This window comes from Biomphalaria glabrata, chromosome 4, assembly GCF_947242115.1.
Source record: "Biomphalaria glabrata chromosome 4, xgBioGlab47.1, whole genome shotgun sequence".
Lineage (NCBI taxonomy): Eukaryota > Metazoa > Mollusca > Gastropoda > Planorbidae > Biomphalaria > Biomphalaria glabrata.
Window position 1 is genome coordinate 18,898,013 of NC_074714.1, and position 18,163 is coordinate 18,916,175.

General features: G+C 36.1%; 1 protein-coding gene across 1 annotated transcript; it reads right to left on the reverse strand.

The window, feature by feature from the left end:
- Positions 1 to 8,851: 8,851 nt before the first annotated feature.
- On the reverse strand, positions 8,852 to 14,014 carry LOC129926005 (uncharacterized). The gene is made up of 2 exons (XM_056027668.1): positions 13,890 to 14,014; positions 8,852 to 9,503 (listed from the first exon to the last, which is right to left on the reverse strand). Exons 1-2 carry the CDS (start codon positions 13,982 to 13,984, stop codon positions 8,855 to 8,857), a joined length of 744 nt encoding a protein of 247 aa, XP_055883643.1. The 5' UTR covers positions 13,985 to 14,014; the 3' UTR covers positions 8,852 to 8,854.
- Between the last annotated feature and the right edge of the window lie 4,149 nt (positions 14,015 to 18,163).

The window sequence follows — 18,163 nt, forward strand, 5'->3', positions numbered from 1 at the left end:
ACTAATTAAATACTTAATTGTGGTAGAGTAATTTTTATTTTATGAGAGTAGGCCTAAAAAAAACAAAAAATAACATACATTTTCATTGTTATTCAAATAAATAGGTTGGGGAGGGGCACTCAGCGTGATGGAAATTCTAGAGGGGGTACGCATAAGTCAAAAGTTTGGGAAGCACTGCTCTAGACCATAAACATGTCTTCAAATTTGGTGACATTAAAGGGAAGATAATGTCAAGTTCATCTGTTTCTGTGACCGACGGTTAACAAGGATGTAATGTCGCCAGCACAATGGTCAACTGTTATTAAGGTTCCTCAACAAATATTAGTTACTTTTAGAGTTGTGTGAGCTCAGAGGAAATCCCGAATTCAAAATTCCATCCTTCGTAGGAATTCTAACCTGAGGAAACCTGCCCCCCCCCCCACTCTCTGTTTGGAAACCAAACACTTGCCACTCTGTTTGAATGTCATTTCTTCTCATTAATACCAAAGTAAACAGATTTATCCATTTAATCTTGTTTATTTATTTTCGTTTGAGTATTTTCTTTTTTTTTTCTGTGTGTGTTTATTGAAATGGGGTTGAAAGTGAGGCTTTTTGTGGATGCTCTCTTTGCACTGCTGTAAAGCATGGCACAGCGTCCTGATAGAAACTATGTTCCTTTTCAACTGACGATATTCTGTACTATTGTCCAACGAATGTCCATGAGCTTGAATATAATAGGGTGTACTTAGCATGCAGCACCATGTCAAAGAAACTATTTTATTAAAAACTAACATTATTTGGTATCCTAAGGCGACTCACGTGTTGTTTTTTAGCTGTTCAGCGATAGCATGTATATGAATACAGAGTGAAAATACACAATGACAAATCGAAGTAATTTATTCATTAAAACAAATTTATTTCATATATCTTTACAGAAAATGTATCGCGGGAATCCCGAACAGTCTCCCAACAACTCATGGGCGCCTTTAAGCCTAGGACTCCATGATATTGAGAGATATCTTGAAGACCTTGACACTCAAGATCAAGAGCCACAATCCCAACAACCACTTTCAGTTAGTGTGCAACCCCAATTTCCTGATCTGCACTCAGACCTTGAACAACGATCTCAGCCAACTCCATCTGTTGATAGGCCTCCTCAATCTTCTCAACTTCAATCACATGCTGGGCCACCACCACAACAAACTCCATCTGTTGATAGGCCTCATCAATCTTCTCAACTTCAATTACACGCTGGGCCACGACCACAACCAACTCCATCTGTTGATAGACCTCCTCAATCTTCTCAACTTCAATCACACGCTAGGCCACGACCACAGCCGACGCCATCTGTTGATAGGCCTCCACAATCTTCTCATCTACAATTACACGCTGGGCCACGACCACAGCCAACTCCATCTGTTGATAGGCCTCCTCAATCTTCTCAACTTCAATCACACGCTAGGCCACGACCACAGCCGACGCCATCTGTTGATAGGCCTCCACAATCTTCTCATCTACAATTACACGCTGGGCCACGACCACAGCAGCAAGTTCCAGAAGTTCCACGACCACTCGCTCAGCCTCTACAGCCAGAAGACAAGGACAACTCTAGCACTTTCGACAGCGAGCAGACGAATGAAATTAATACTAACGAAGTCCTTGAAATGGCTTTAGACCTGGCTGAGACATTTCCAAATCACGTAAGTACATCACTTAATTCACATTATCATTATTTGTAGGTGCATTTAAAAAGAAATATTTTTAGAAAATCAGTATAGTTTCCTTTCGAGACTAGTTACTTTTACTTCTGACTGGAATTCCAAAAGACATACATTGTTTTTTTTCCCGACTTTATAAACTAACCCAGCATTGCTTTATATGATGTCCCTTATTTCTATCACTCGCTTCACAGCAACTCACCAAAGAAACATCAACTCATTACTTAAGTAACTAACAGCGACTATAGATATGTCTATATTAAGTGACTGACACATTACACATTAAATATAAACAACTAGACACTCTAATAAACCATGCTTTCAACAGCGTTATTAATCTAGTCAGTCTGTCGCGAATGGTTTCCCCTGAAAGGTTTCTGAGGTCAGACCTATATGTATGTCATGTAACACGCTGACTGAATAGAATTAAAGAAAAGCATTTTTTTTTAAAGTGACACTCCCTTTCCACACAAACTAATAAAAAAATACTCAGTCTGGTGGTACGTGTACTTTCAGAAATCTAGTTTGGGTAACGTTAGACTAGTGGAAAAATAATCCTATCTTGAAATCTAAGCTCCTTTAAGCTCTGTTAAAGTTAGATTGTCAAAGGCTTTCTCACTATATTAAGTCTATCTCTGCTGTTTATAGGCAAACTTTTTTTTAAAGTTCTATCATGTATCTTAAGTCATCTCATTAACCTGAGATTAGATAACCTAACCTTATCTCAATTGAAATGAATGAATATCCAATTATAGTACAATATTTGTAGGTTTTATAATATTTGTTTTTCAGAAGAAAGATCTTTCTTTTCCAATCTACTATGACTGTCCATTTCTGCCTAAAGTGAATAAAGTTACCAAACAGATTGTAAAAGCTGATAAGTTCATAGACCATTTGGTTAAAGTTAGGATGGATTTTGACACTGAATGTGAAAAACTATCTCTGCTCGCTAACAATGAATTCAAGAAAGCTACTACATTAATGAGACGAGCTAACCGAAGTAAAGGTAGTTTGTCTGGCGCTCTACCGAAAGGGACAGATTCTAAGTTGGTGCCCAGAAAAGAGTCTGAAAAAACAGGTTCGCCGAATTCTTCATTCGTCGATGTTGAAACTCTTGATGACTCTGACGAAGCCATGCTTAAAGAAAAGTTGCCTAAAGTTGATAATGCAGGGGTTGCAAAGTCTGCAGCTTATGCAACTGATGTAGGAATGTCTGCTTCTGGTAATTGTCACGTTGATTTATCGAAAATGGATTTATCCAAAGCTGGTATGTCAGAAATTAAAGATAAACTTAATCTGCAATCAACAGAGGACTATGCCCTAGAAATGGCACTGGAAATTATTACTGTTGAGCTGGATCAGCCAAAACAACTTGAATGCTTAACCAAAAATGCAACAGTTGTTACAGCTGAATTGGAACAAAGCCAACTACTTAGAACACACACTACTTCTGAGCATGATAACAAGTGTCGATCATATAATTCAAAAGCATCAGTTGTGACTGTTGAATTGGAAGATCAACAAGCACACTGCCTGATCAAAAAGTCATCAACTCCTGTTGAACTAGAACACCATAAACTTCAAAGCCACGCTTCAAATGCAATGGCGGCTAATGCTGAGTTGGCTCATCGACAATCTCAGGGCTGTAAAAGGGCAGCAGTTAGTGATGATGTGAAGCATAATCAAAGATGCCAGGATGCAAACGACGGATCAACTACTAATGAAAATGAGTACCATCTACTAAAGCGTCATAGATCTGAACCAAAAACAGCTACCGCTAAACTGGATCATCAACAGCAGCAATGCCAAACATTGGATCCAATGGCAGCTACTACTGAACCGGAGCATCATTGGCAACTGTTCAATGTATCAGAAGCAACACCAGCTACTGCTAAATTGGAGAAACGTAGCTATAAGCGCCGAAAGGCAAAAGAATCAACTGCTGATCTGGAGCATCATCAACAACAGGGGCAGTCTTCAAAAATAACTTCCGCTATTGCTGAATGGGAGCAACAGCGCCATGCAGCAAAAGCAAAATCAGCAACAGCTAAAATGGAAAATCAAAAGCAATACAGATCAAATGCAACAGTAGTGGCTTCTAAACTGGAGCATCATCAGCTGCAGCATTGTTCACCAACTCTAGATCACTATCAACAGCAGTGCAATACGCCAAAAGCAAATTTCGCTAGTGCTGAATTGGAGAACTATCAGCGACAGTGCCGTACACCAAAAGAAACAGCTTCTGCTGATATTAAATATCCCGAACAACAGCTATATGCTTCAACATCAGCTACTGATCAATTTCAGCTTCATCAACAGCAATTTGTTTCCTCAAATGCAGCAGTTTTTCCCTCTGAATTGCAACAATATCAACAGCAGCGCCGTACACCTAAAGAAACCTTAGCTTCGGCTGAATACATTAACACAGTGACAGCAGCACAAAACAACACCACACAGAAACTTCAACAAAAGCACTCTGCGCCGAAAACTACAACACCTTCTAGTACAGTGGCGAACCTTCTACAACAGAGCTACACACCAAATGAAGCATCAGCTACTTGTAAGTTACAGCTTGATCAACACCATTGGACTTCAACTCAAAGAACAACAGCTAATTTTGAAGTGGGGCAACGAAGCCATACACCAAATAGACTAACACCTAATGCTCAAATGGAACTGTATCAACAACAAAGTCATACTTCAAAAGAAATAACTTCTCCTGCTGAAGTGGATCAGCACCAGCAACAATGCCGCACACCAAAAGAAACAATATCTCCGGCTGAGCTGCAGTTTTATCGCAATACAGCAACTACTGCCCAACGTGATCATCACCAGCAAACAAACTTTACGCCTATAATAAAAAAAGCTAATTCACAACTGTCCAACCTTTTACAGCACCGCCCTGCATTACAGTCAACGGCAAATACAGATCAACTACATCGTCATCAACAGCAAAATAGCATACCAAGTTCACCCACTTCTGGACTGCAGCCGCGCCATACACCAACACCAACATCGTCTAATGATATGGAGCTAAATCAACAACAGCGCCAAAAACCAAACGCATCAACTGCTACTGCTCAACTGGCCCAGTATCTCCATCAGCGTCAAATTTCAAAAGAAACTTCACATTCTACTGCACCAACTCATCAGCAGACACAGATTACTTTGAAAAGAACAGCAGCTGATGCTGCGTTAGACTACCATCAACACCAGCGCCATAACACAAACGCAGCAATAGCTACTTCCACTCAAATGGAGTTCAATCAGCAAGCACAGCATTATGCATCCAGAAGGACATCAGTTTCTGCTGAATTCGGTGAAGCACAACGTAAAATCCAGACGGCACAACGAGCGTTTGTTACTTCGAATCAACACCCAACGCTTGTCAACTATGATTCAGAACCAAATAATTGGTAAGATTTTTTTTTCTTTTTTTTTTCATTTTAAAGTAAAATAAATGTTTTAATTATTTAGAATTTGTGTCATTTTACATAGATACATTTGAGAGCAACAATGAATTTACTGAATATATATTGATTGCATTGTTCTTACTGTTTAAGAACTTGAGCAAGATGACTACGGATAGTATGTCCACTGTACAATGTCTTTTAGTAGCCACGTGACTTTATTTCCTTTTGTCTTGTGGTATTTAGGGCAAATGAAAAAAAAACAGCTAGGAAATTATCAGATTTAAAAAAAAAAGATATTTGTCATCGTCAAATTTTTAAAATATTTTGTTTATTTTTTCATTTTCAATAATACATTTTTCTTAAAATATTTTTTGCAGCAGTAACTACAATCCTCAGTTGTCCATGGATCAGAACAATGCTACGAAAAGAGTATTTGCTCCTGTCCAATTTACCTCACAGTCCCAACAGCACTGTCTGAATTCATATCAGTCAAATCTCAATCTTCAAACCAGGTACTACTTCATGCTCTTAATCTAAAGCTAAATATTTTCACACTTTTTACAACAGTTTATATCGGCTCACTCTCTCGGTCTAATACGAACTTCCAAATACACGTTATTTCTCCCACTTCCGATTCTCGGATCGAGTGGAAACTATGCACAATTATTTATTGTTCAAAACAAAACACAAATCAATTTTTAAAAAATGCTAATTAAAAAGAGTTGGTTTATTGATTTTGTTTGATATAAAAAAGGGAAATAAATCTTTTAGAGCTTAAATATGTGGCTGTAAATGTGGAGCTCTTCCCCCTTAGAGAAGCGCGCTTTTTTTCCCCTTTTTATATTTTCCATTTTATAAGTTTTTTTTTAAATACACATAGATGCAAGTGATTGGATTATTTTCCATGAGATAAACTAATTTGTCCAATCAATTGTAAAAGTAATATACATATATATCTATGTGTATGTATTAATATAATTGATTATTTTTAAATGGATAGATGTAGTATATTCGTGATACAAATTTTGGCAAGTTTTCAGTCTGTACACATCACTCTGTTCGTTTTTTTTTTTTTTTAATTTAGAATATTGTTTCCATTCAAAGTTCAACTTGTTTCCAAGTATTTTGTTCTTACTATCTCATTACTTTTAATTCTTGCAGCCTCAGCCGTCCTTCAATCAATCCAATGGATCTACCTGCAAACAGTCAACCCTCTTTTGAATCTCACCAGCGTTCTGATCAGGCTATGCACCAGTTCCATGGCAACCAAATAACACATGGCCGTTCACAAAGGTAATTTTAAAATGTTTATTTTCTTATTTCAAAATGTCTATTTTCTTACTTTAAAAAATTCGTTTTTCTTATTTTTTAAATGTCTATTTTCTTATTTCAAAATGTCTATTTTCTTACTTTAAAATTATTTTTTCTTATTTAAAAATGTCTATCTTCTTATTTTTTAAATGTCTATTTTCTTATTTAAAAATGTCTATTTTCTTATCAAAAATGTATATTTTCTTATTTAAAAAGTCTATCTTCTTATTTATAGTACACATTTTATAGTATTTCTAAATTTCAATTTCAATTTACCAATACACAAAAAAATGATTTTGATATTTATATTGTTAATGATTGGATTGCTGTTTGCTTCTTTCAGAACCCACAATGATCAGATGAACAATTTGCCACATGTCAATAGTGGCGAGAGGCTCATGATCAAGTATAACCACAGAACACCTGAATCTTCACAAAGTTCTTGGAACACTTCCAACACAAGCGGTGCAGCACCAGAACGACTTCGGATACTCAGCAATGCAGAAAGAATTCAAGCCCTGTTGGCTCACAGAAATTATTCTAGTCCTATGTCAGCTTCAAATCCTTTTGATTCCCAGTATTCTTATCAATCCAATCAAAATTTTAATGTTTCCGTCCCTGAATTCCGTCAGCCGTTCCCTCCACAAACTCCAAGAGGGGCACAACGTCAAACAAAAGATGAGAATCGATATAAGCTACACAGCCAGCGTTAAGTCTGGGCCCACAGCCAGCGGTCTGGGATCACAGCCAGCGTTAAGTCTCAGCTAACAGTTGTCCAAAGTTATACAGAAAGTTGTTATCAAATAAGTAATGTACACCTGTTTTTGTTTTGCTATTCAAAATTTTATGATAGATCTGAAATGTTGTGTTTTTTTTTTTATTTTTAGAGACAATTATTTTGTTATACAAAATTTTCTTATATGATAGATATGGAATGCTGTGTTGTTGTTGTTTTTTTTATACAATTTTCTGAAATTAAGATTTGTTCTCCCTTGTTATGTACGTGCATGATGGGTCTGGAAAAGTAGTTCTAGTTTTGCATTTATTGTCATGTGTTAATCTTTCTGTTATAATTACACTTTTGATTTGATGAAACTTTTTATCTGTTTAACGTATGAAGCTGAACGTAACAATAAATATTTCAAAGAATCATATAGTTTGTTTTGAGTTGTTGAAATGTTTACTTTTTTAATTACAAGTCGTTTAACCATTCACCTTCTTTTTTTATACAAAAACAAAATTTAAGAAATAATTCACAGAACAGATATGTTCATTGAGCCCTAGGCAATAGGTATGGTACATAAAGTTCAACTTCAAAAGAAGTCCCTATTCAAATAAATAAATGATGAAAGTTTAATATTGCAGACTACTCTTAAGACATGAGCGCTAACAGACCTGCTTTAATCCAGTACATTTACAAACCCTTTTAAATAAGGTTATTTAATTACAGAAATATAGAAGACTAGGTCGTCACGTAAGCCAATGTGTTTTAGATCCTAACAAGAATTGAGACAGGACAACAGGACAATAATATGATAAAGAACAAGTTGCTTTATTTTAAACTTTATTTCATTTGTTTTGAGTTCTGTACATAGAAACAAAACATAAAAATATGCATAAAACAATTTTCTTAATAAATAATGAAAACCTGATTTTAACGTTTGGTCTCAACCATTATATATTGCACATGGATACATAGGTTGCTATATATTTACACGATATGCAGATAGACTACAATAAAAAGTTTTATATTACAATAAAACACTAACGCGCGCACGCACACACACACACACAAACACATACGAACACACATACGAGCACACATGCACACTAACATACACGAGCACACACGCAAAGATACTCGGACATAAGAAAGAAAGACTTTATAGAATGACTGAAATTAAATTAAAAATCTTAGTGTAAGGTATACATATTGAAAGACTGTAGAATTATTATATTCTATATAAAAATAATTTAATTCTTGGTCTATAAAAGCTGTTTAATTGACAACGTAAAAGTCAATCAACACAATTTAAAATTTTAGTTGATCAGTGTTTATTGCACAGACAACTATTCTAAATTGGTATGACAACAAACTGCCAATATAAGAACAAATATTGCAAGTTACATTTAAAAAGAGCTAATTAACATTATGCAAAATATTTTAAAATATTTAAATTATATAATTTGTTTTTCTAAACATCTGAAAAAATGATTTTAAAAAATATTAAAATATGTCAATCTATATATTTTATTCTTTTTTTTTCAATCATCCTCCCCACTCTCTCTCTCTCTCTCTCTCTCTCTCTCTCTCTCTCTCTCTCTCTCTCTCTCTCTCTCTCTCAGAATACTTTTGACATTCTGTTAAAAAAAAAACAGTTTAAGAAATCCAAATAAGCAATCCTGAATTCAAATCAATGCGAGGTCACAACTTCATGGGTCAAAAGGATCTCTGTCCTCAGGCCTAGCTAGCCTGCATGAAACAGGAGGTCTGGGGATGATATTAGAAGCTGAAGTTCTGGGTAGTATATTTGAATCCGAAGTTCTAGAAAGTATATTTGAATCCGAAGTTCTAGGAAGTATATTTGAATCCGAAGTTCTGTGAAGTATATTTGAATCCGAAGTTCTGTGAAGTATATTTGAATCCGAAGTTCTGGGAAGTATATTTGAATCCGAAGTTCTGGGAAGTATATTTGAATCGGAAGTTCTGGGAAGTATATTTGAATCCGAAGTTCTGGGAAGTGTATTTATATCCGGAGGTCTGGCAATTAGGCCTAAATGTATAGCCCATTCTGTGTGTGAAAAAATTGAAGCTGGATATCTCGTGGGTCTACATAAAGCCTGAGGTGGTTTGAATTCATATGAAGATAAAAGCCTATTTGTCATTTTCTCTACCGTAAGAAATCGAACTGAGCTTGAAGGCTGTCGAAGAAATTCTAAGAAGTTCTCTGTGTGGGACTCAGGTTGCGCTGACGGAGTGTTAATGAAATCTAATTTCTTCTGTATTCTGTTTCTTTCCATTGAACTGTGCGGCACGAGGCCTGTGGGTTGACTCGAGTCAGGGCGAACGTATGCCAGAGGTCTGAAAGTAAACAAAATGCGTTTAATTGTATAAACATATAACATTAACATATAAAAGGTAAGGTACAGCCAATAAAAAGAAAAATTGGTGTCTGATGGACAAACAAATTATCGAACCACAGCCTGGGGGAAACAACCCAGGAAAACCCCAAATAGAACAAGATTATGGGAATTATTATGGTGAAGTACAACAGGAAACATTGCAAGGCAGGTTTTAGACTGGAAAGTTGGAAGACCAATGCAAGCATGGAGGTGATCGGTAAATCAAGAAGCAGAGATAACAGATATAACAGGATAATCATGGAACCAACTGATGGGAATAATCCAGAACAGTGTCTGATGGCGAAGTACCGTTGCGGTAGTATGCTCTAATAAGAGTTAAAGGGTTGAAGTCAAGTAAGACCATTGTACAGTTAGTGTTTAATCATTACAGCACTGTAGCTTTAAACTATTTCTGTTGCACTGAGTCTAGAATAAGTAATAGGAATATAGTTTGAATAGACAGTGACCGAAATATTGAGATAGAGGCAAGCTAAAAAAAGAGGGGACATTCACAGACTATGAAAATAAACGAAGAAATTCATAGAACAAAGACAATTAGAGAAACGTTTTTTTATAGAGACAGGGACAAACGAGACAAATGGCAATGAAACAATCGGTTAGAGAAATGAAAGTATAATAAGTGAAGTTATATTAATTAAATAGATATAAGATAATATGAAATATTGTTTTAGTAATAAAAATAATGGACCATAAATATTTAACAAGTACAGAAATGGAAATCTAATATTTCTTAATCCGTTACAAACAAAATGGAAGCAAACTAACAACATACACTTTACTTAGTTATCTGTCCAATGTTGTTGTTGGCTGTCAGGCAAACTAAAAATGCCCAGACGCAGGTGTAAAAAAAAATGCGAGATTTTGAAAGAGAAAGTCCTACTGGTGTTAAGTATGAGTGTTACAATCAGGACCTGATGTACGTGCAAGTAAAGCCACACGGGGCCTCACCTTAAAAGAGGTCCGGAACATTTAAAAAAAATATGACATTTAAACTATCTATCTATATAATTCTCTTCATGGCTCAAGAGTTTGGACGAGAAGAAGTAAAGGAAAAATCACTCTTTTATTTCTGCGGATAGTTATTCCACGAAAAAACAAGAGGGGGGGGTGGAGGAAAGTAGTATTCACCGGTCATTACGGATGGCTGCCTGGCGCGGGAGGTATGGACAAGGAAGTAAACTATCATCAACTCTGAAGGAACATCCGAAACATGTAAAACATTTTACAAACATACATTTAAAAACACTAAATAGTAGCGCCGGACTTAACCATTAAGACCAAGAAGTCATGGAAAAAGAACAAGTAATCTACTATGTATATTCTATATGGCTCCTTTTGTCTCGAAAGGCAATGGATGCGCCCAAATGAGTCACTGGTTTTGGCTTAATCTCGAGACGGGGCAGAATCTGGTGTGGCTAATCAAGCCATTTCTAGAACGGCAGACTTTGCCACAATTTGTACATGTGTATGCCTCTGATTTAGGGCTAGCAGACAGGGCAGCTTTCTTTTTATCCCTCTTGATTAAAGCCGCTTCAATTCTTTTGTTCTCAGTAAGGGTTGTCCCAGCACGCACAGTCTGTCTCCATGCACTCCGGTCTTTGGCTATGTTTTCCCACATACTTTCGCTGATGCCTGAGGCTCTCATGTCTCGCTTGCAGACATCTCTATATGTTAGTCTTGGGCGGCCCTTGGGTCTGACTCCTTCCACAAGCTCAGCATATAAGATATATTTCGGGATTCTACCATCTGGCATGCGGGTGACATGTCCGAGCCAGCGTAATCTTCTTTGTGTCAGGAGAGCATACATGCTGTTCATATTGGCCAATCTTAAAACTTCCTGATTGAAGACATGGTCCCTCCAAGAGATGCCCATTATGCGTCTCAGGCAGCGCAAGTGGAAACTATTCAATCTGTGCTCTTGGTACATGTATGTTGACCAGCTTTCACTGCCATAAAGGAGAGTGCTCACAACACAGGCGCTGTAGACTAGGATTTTGGTCGCTGTGGTCAATTTACCATTTTCCCAGACGCGCTTGGAGAGTTTTGCCAATGCTGTGGTAGCTTTTCCTATCCTTTTTGTCAGCTCGATGTCTAAGTCTAGGTTACTGACAATTGTTGAACCCAAGTAGGTAAATTCCTGCACCACTGAAAGGGTGTGGTTCCCAATTTGTATTATAGGTATTTCTGCGACGTCTTGTGCCAGGATTTCGGTCTTGGAGAGACTTATAGTAAGGATAAACTCTTGACAAGCAGCTGCTAAGGCGTTCACTAGCTTCTGTAGACCTCCTTGTGAGTGAGATACGAGTGCCGCGTCATCGGCAAACAGCAGCTCCCTTATCAAGATACGACGCCTTTTCGTTTTGGCTTTAAGACGTGCAAGGTTAAAGAACCTTCCATCGGATCTGCTATGGATGTATATTCCGTCTTCCAGGGATTTAAAAGCACTGGATAGTACGACTGAGAAGAAGATGCCAAATAGTGTAGGGGCCAGTACACATCCTTGTTTTACACCGCTCTTAATGGAGAATGGCCTGGAGGAAGAACTTTCAAACTGAACGATGCCCTGCATATTTTCGTGAAAAGCTGACACTAGTTTTCTTAACTTATTTGGGCAGCCGATTCTCTCTAGTACAGCTGTTTGCTGTTTGCTATGTATATTCACCCGTCACTAAATAGCAGGGCCGGACATGATCATTGCGGAGCCCTATTCGAAACGGATTTCTCGGGGCCAAGTTTCGGTAGGGATACGGATAAAGAGTAAAATCTAAGAGTTTGTATAAGAAAATAAATTCGTCTATGCATTTTATTCATTCTTTACTACGTACAGAATTATTTTACGAGCCTTGCGTGTAGCAAAGTCATACAGTATATCATAATAATTCTGTTTCCTACATAGATCACGCTCAATAGCAAGAATTACCAAATGTATTAATCTGTTACTGAGAATTGTTGACCTCAAGTAGTTCTTCATTAGTTTGAGGCGCGAGAAGCTTCTTTGACCAGATTACACAATTACAGCTAATGCATAATGCCGTTTTTATTTATCGCGCTTAGGATTGGCGTTTTCCATATTAAATGACACCCCAAAATGACAATTTTCGTCTATATATTTCCGTATATTTTAAGGACTTTTCGTATATTTTGCAATTTCGGGAGATTTCCAGGAGCTCCTAGTAAATCGACAAGAGGGCGCTGGAAATCTCTTTTAAGTTATAAATGGTTAAATTTAATAATGTATACACCTTAAATTAGCGCGGGTCCTATGAAAGTATGGGCCCTGTGAAATAATTGTGCAAAATTTTCAGCTTGATCCGATAGTGGGTGTGGGAGAAATAACGTGTACACACTTTTTACCAGACAGACAGAATGAGTTGATATAAAATTTGTAAACAAAAAAAGCGTTGGTGCATTTGTATTCAAAGGAAATTCATACCCAACGCTTTTAAAATAATTATTTTCCACTTTTTAGTGCTTTTTAATATCAGCTTTGTTTAAAAAAATGTACTTTTTATTATTTTGATATTTCCAATCTCTGTCATTTGTCTAAGATAACCACAAGTGTAAGTAGATTCACGTAGTTTTAGTCCCTGCCAAATGAGTATTTGAAGATTTTTTACGATAACTGTTACACAACTGCCATGTAATCTTGCTATTCACATTGTTATCAAGTTAGTGACCTTGTTGCATGTATTCCACACATTAGACGTATATATTTATTAAGTAAATTATCTCGTATCTTGATGTCGAATGTCAAATGCATGGTCAATGAAGAAACCAAGCCCCCCCCCCCGGCTTCCAAACCTCTAGAACCGCCACTGGTAAGCTGATGAACCAAACAATATTGAAGAGATTAGAAAAATGATGACCAGACGGACTAATGTAGTCACCCTAAATTTACAAATGCTTTCTGTTTAGACTAGAACACACGTGTAACAAACATTGATATCAATATATTGGCTAAACTGGTAAACCCATTTTCACACTCTACTTTCATTTTCATGGCAAGATATTCTAAATTAACACTAACCTAAAGTCACAAAATACCAGAGGGGATTTAATTTCGGGAAAGTTAAAGTGAAAATTATAAACCCTCGGCTAAGCATATTGACTATATACTATGATACAGTCCGCTCTTTTTATTGTGTGATTTATTTTATTGCACGCTTATTTTTTTATTATTGGACTCTATGTATTGTTATAAATAGTTGTTTCTTCTGTAGTAGTTAATGATCAGGTCATTCGAAACAAAGTTTGTTACATTGTTTTTTAACACAAAAGTAATTATGGTCCCAATAAAACATGTTATATGTTAGTAATTGTCTACCTTTGTTGGGCCGCTGTGTGACTCCTGCCATTAGAATTAGATGGCCTTGACACTGTTTGTTGCAGTGGGTTAACGAACACGCCATTGGTTGCCATGGCCACGTTCGCAGAATTGTTGGGTTGAAGAATGGGTCTGTGAAATAAATATTTCAAGAGTACACAAAATGCAATCCCATTTTGTTATATTTCAACAGAGTAGGAAAATTGAAAAGAAGCAGTAACAGAAAGAGTCAATTACACACACACACACACACACACAGCAAAATACTTTTAAATAATTAAAACAAAACTTATCTAAGGGGAATAACTGCACATTTACATAAGTTTTTAACATTGTAAGGTTTATTACCCTTTCTGATACCAAACAAAAAGTAATAACCAATAATTATTTGAATTACTGACTAATTTGTTCGATAATGTTTTGTTAGGTACAATACGTTATTGTGTACAGTTTCGACTTGATCCTAGAATGGGTGTGGGAGAAATAAATTGTACACACATTTTACTAGACAGTGTGAATTGTTATAGGCTTTGTAAAAAAAAAATATCGTAGGCTGATGCAATATAGGCCTTTATTTCCTCGTGTGATGCAATGAGGGGGAGAGTAGTGATCAAGCGTTTATTTGGTCATCGTTTTGTTTCCTGTTGCTCACTTGCAGTTGACATTCTACAAATTCATCACTTTTGCTCTCACACTTATTATGTAACAACAAATACATAGATATAACAATTCAGACCTACCTCCAAAGGAAGAGGTCTTTACTGGATGCACTTCCTATCGTTTGTAAGACTCCTGCACGTTGAGATGCAGCAAGCTTGAAAACTCTGGTGCTCTCTTCCGATTCTATGTCTCTGATGTAGTCGAGAATCACGTCGAACTCCTCCTCCATGGAAAGTCTGGGGACTTTGCTTCTGGGGGATTTCTCCGGGGAATCGAGAGGAGATTCAATGTGACTGGAGAGACTGGGCATAAACGGAGCGTACCGCCTCCTAATACTTTGCATGAAGCTGATGGATTCGCTGAAGGAGAGATCGAAGCGCCAATTTTTCCGCATGTCATCGTGCATCTTTTTCAGCAAAATTAGACTGTCAATGTCATCGCTCGCCTCCATCATTTCACTTGTGATTCTCTTGATCTTAGGCAGGTACGGGATGTCGTAATACACAGTGTTAAGGTACTCGGAATCGGTGTGACCATTTTCAGTCTAGGGAAATAGTCATCAGGAAAAAAAAAAGCAAATTAAGGTGTAATGCTCACACATGTGTTGGTATAATAAGATGTCATACTCATATGTAGGTATAATGAGATTTCACGTGTAGGTATAAAGAGATGTCACGTGTGAAATGATGTCATGTAAAGATATGAGAAGTAATATGTAGGTATAAACAGATGTCACGTGAAGGTATAAAGATTTGTCACATTTAAAGAGATGTCACGTGAAGATATGATGAGAAGAAAGGTGTAGGTATAAAGAGATTTCACCTGTAGATAGATAGAGATGCCTTTTGTGGGTTTAAAGAGATGCCATATGAAGGTATAAAAAGATGGTGCGTGTATCTATAAATAGATAAACGTGCCCCTAAGTAAAAAAAAAAGCTACATAAATGAAATATATTTAATTAACAAATGTAAAAAAAATAAATGTGTTTGTATGGATGAGGTTGACGAGAGTGTATTTACGTCCGACTCAATGAACAGTAAGTTCACGTCGGTTTCTATTATTTGTGATGAGGCTCATTGCGGCAATCTATTCACGATCTACCAGAAGACTGGAATTCTTTTAACACATTTTTTTTACAATGACTCATAATGCAGGATATAAATTTGGAATATGTTTTGTTATTTTAAATTTGTTATACTCTTATATAAGCATTGATTTAAGTTCTTCGTTAGTGGATACTTCAAAAAGTTGCTTCTCTATTAGTATGGCTTCATTTGTGATTAGGAACTGACTTTGTCCACACTTAAAAGGGTTTAATACTCAGTCGGTAATATCCAAGTAAAGAATGTATTAAAATCTTTGGTTTAGGGCATCATAGAATAGTTAGTAGTAGAAATAGTAGTTATATCCCTGGGGGCTAGCGAACCACAGTTTGAAAAATCTGCACTAGACCAAGGATGTCAAACTACGACCTGCGGGCCAACCCCGGACAGCGAAATGTCTTAATCCCGTCCGCCATATGTGTAATCTTTAAAGAAATCATAATTTAATTTCACACAATGTTAAAATTCTAGTTTTTAATACGAGTTGAACACGTGTAGTAAAATTGTGAAATTAACTTTGAATGATTCACTCCTGGTCATGGCCGGTCTTAGGCCACTGCAACCTATGCGTCGCAGTGGGCCCCGCGCTTTCATAGGCCCCGCGCTAATTCTATGTGTGATTATTAATTGCAAAATATATGCCAAATTTTTTTGGAAATGTCCTGCACTAATTAAAATCTCCTGAAAACTCATAAAAATCTCATGTAAAATAGACAAAATTATCATTTGTGTGTGTCATTCATTGTGGAAAACGCCATTCCTACGCGCGATAAAAAAAGGCAATGTCAGCTTTCATGTAATAAAATGTAATGATCGGATAATTTTTCCCCATAACCGGAAGTTCCAATACCGTATTTACTTTTATAGTCACTGGCATAAAAATATGCCATAGGTTGCAAGATTCGTAAAGTAAAGTTAACTTGATCGCAATTTTGTACTTAGAAAAGAATGAATAAAATGCAAAGCCGAATTTATTTTCTAATACAAAATCTTAATTTTCACTTACTATCCTTATTCTTACTTAGACTAGGCCCCGCGCAATCAGTTTCGCATAGGGCCCCGCAATCGCTAGGACCGGCCCTGCTCCTGATAGTAGCCTAACATTTTAAAACTCAGTCTACAAAATTTGGATGTGCGGTAAATGTTCTTCCAACAAGGGTTTTTAAAGGCAAATCCTTTTGTCTAATTTACAACGAAACCGTGGAGGTACATATGAAATATTTAGACACATTTCATTTCTAAACATAATGAAACTCTTTATGCTGCCATGACAGAATAAAACAAAAAAGTCAAATATTTGAAAAAAATTAAACTGGCATTTTTTTTTTAAATGTTTAAAGTACTCAAACAGTAACCACAAATGCAAGGTACATTATAGTGTACATAGTTGCAAAATGTACGGTTAAAACATAAGTAATATTGCAGAAACTTTGACTAAAAATTTTAAAAAGTATTATGATATCTAGATCTAAATCAATAGATGAAAACTTTATATCACAGTTAGCCTCAAAGATGAGCAACTTAATTTCTTGGTATTAACATTTTGAATCAGTAATCGTAGCACATTAGCAGTTTAATTTTTTTGACAACTTTTGTTGATTTAAGTAATGTTTTTTAAAGTAGTCTCTCTCTCTCTCTCTCGCTTTCTCTTTCTCTCTTTCTCTTTCTCACCCTCTCTTTCTCTTTCTCACCCTCTCTTTCTCTTTTTCACCCTCTCTTTCGATCTCTTTCTGTCTTTATTTCTCTAACTCTCTCTTTCTCTCTCTCTTTCTTTCTGTATCTCTCTTCCTTTCTTTCTTTCTTTCTTTCTTTCTATCTCTTTTTCTCTCTCTACTAATGGGTAACACAGTCAAGACACGTGTATAATATAAAACTTTACTTATTAAATGTTGTTTTAAATTAAATTCCACTTTTATGCATACTAAATAGACATTTTCTTTTTTTTTGTTTTTTAATTTAGTAGATAGTGTGACAGAAATTATTGAATTTAGTAATATATATTTTTTTTTAAATGGACACAAAATCTAAAACCGTTTGCAAAAATGTGTTAAAATTAACGTATTCTCCCATATTAAATAATATCCCGTTGTTGTTGTTTTTTACTATTAATATTGAATAGTAGTAAAAAAAAGTATATTTTTATGAACAAACTGCTTGCATAGTTAAAAAAAATAACCCTTAAAACGCGTGTGGTAGTTTAGCCTCTAAACATCAGAATTGTAATTCCATTGTGTATGCACTCATTGTGAAACAGCTCAGCACTTTAAGGGTTAAAATCTTTCGCTTTCAGAAAAGAAAAAAAAAATAACTGTTGCATCAGAACTTTGAAAGGTTTAAAATGTCATATTGTTAGATTTTCCTTAGAGTTTTAAGTCTATGAGATCCAAACGGAAAGGGCGGACGAACGGACAGACGTACCACACAAAACTAATAGCAGGTATTCCATTTTTGGGGGCCGCTATAAATAAATACATTATAGTTTAAAAATTATCTAATGTAATCATAAAAGT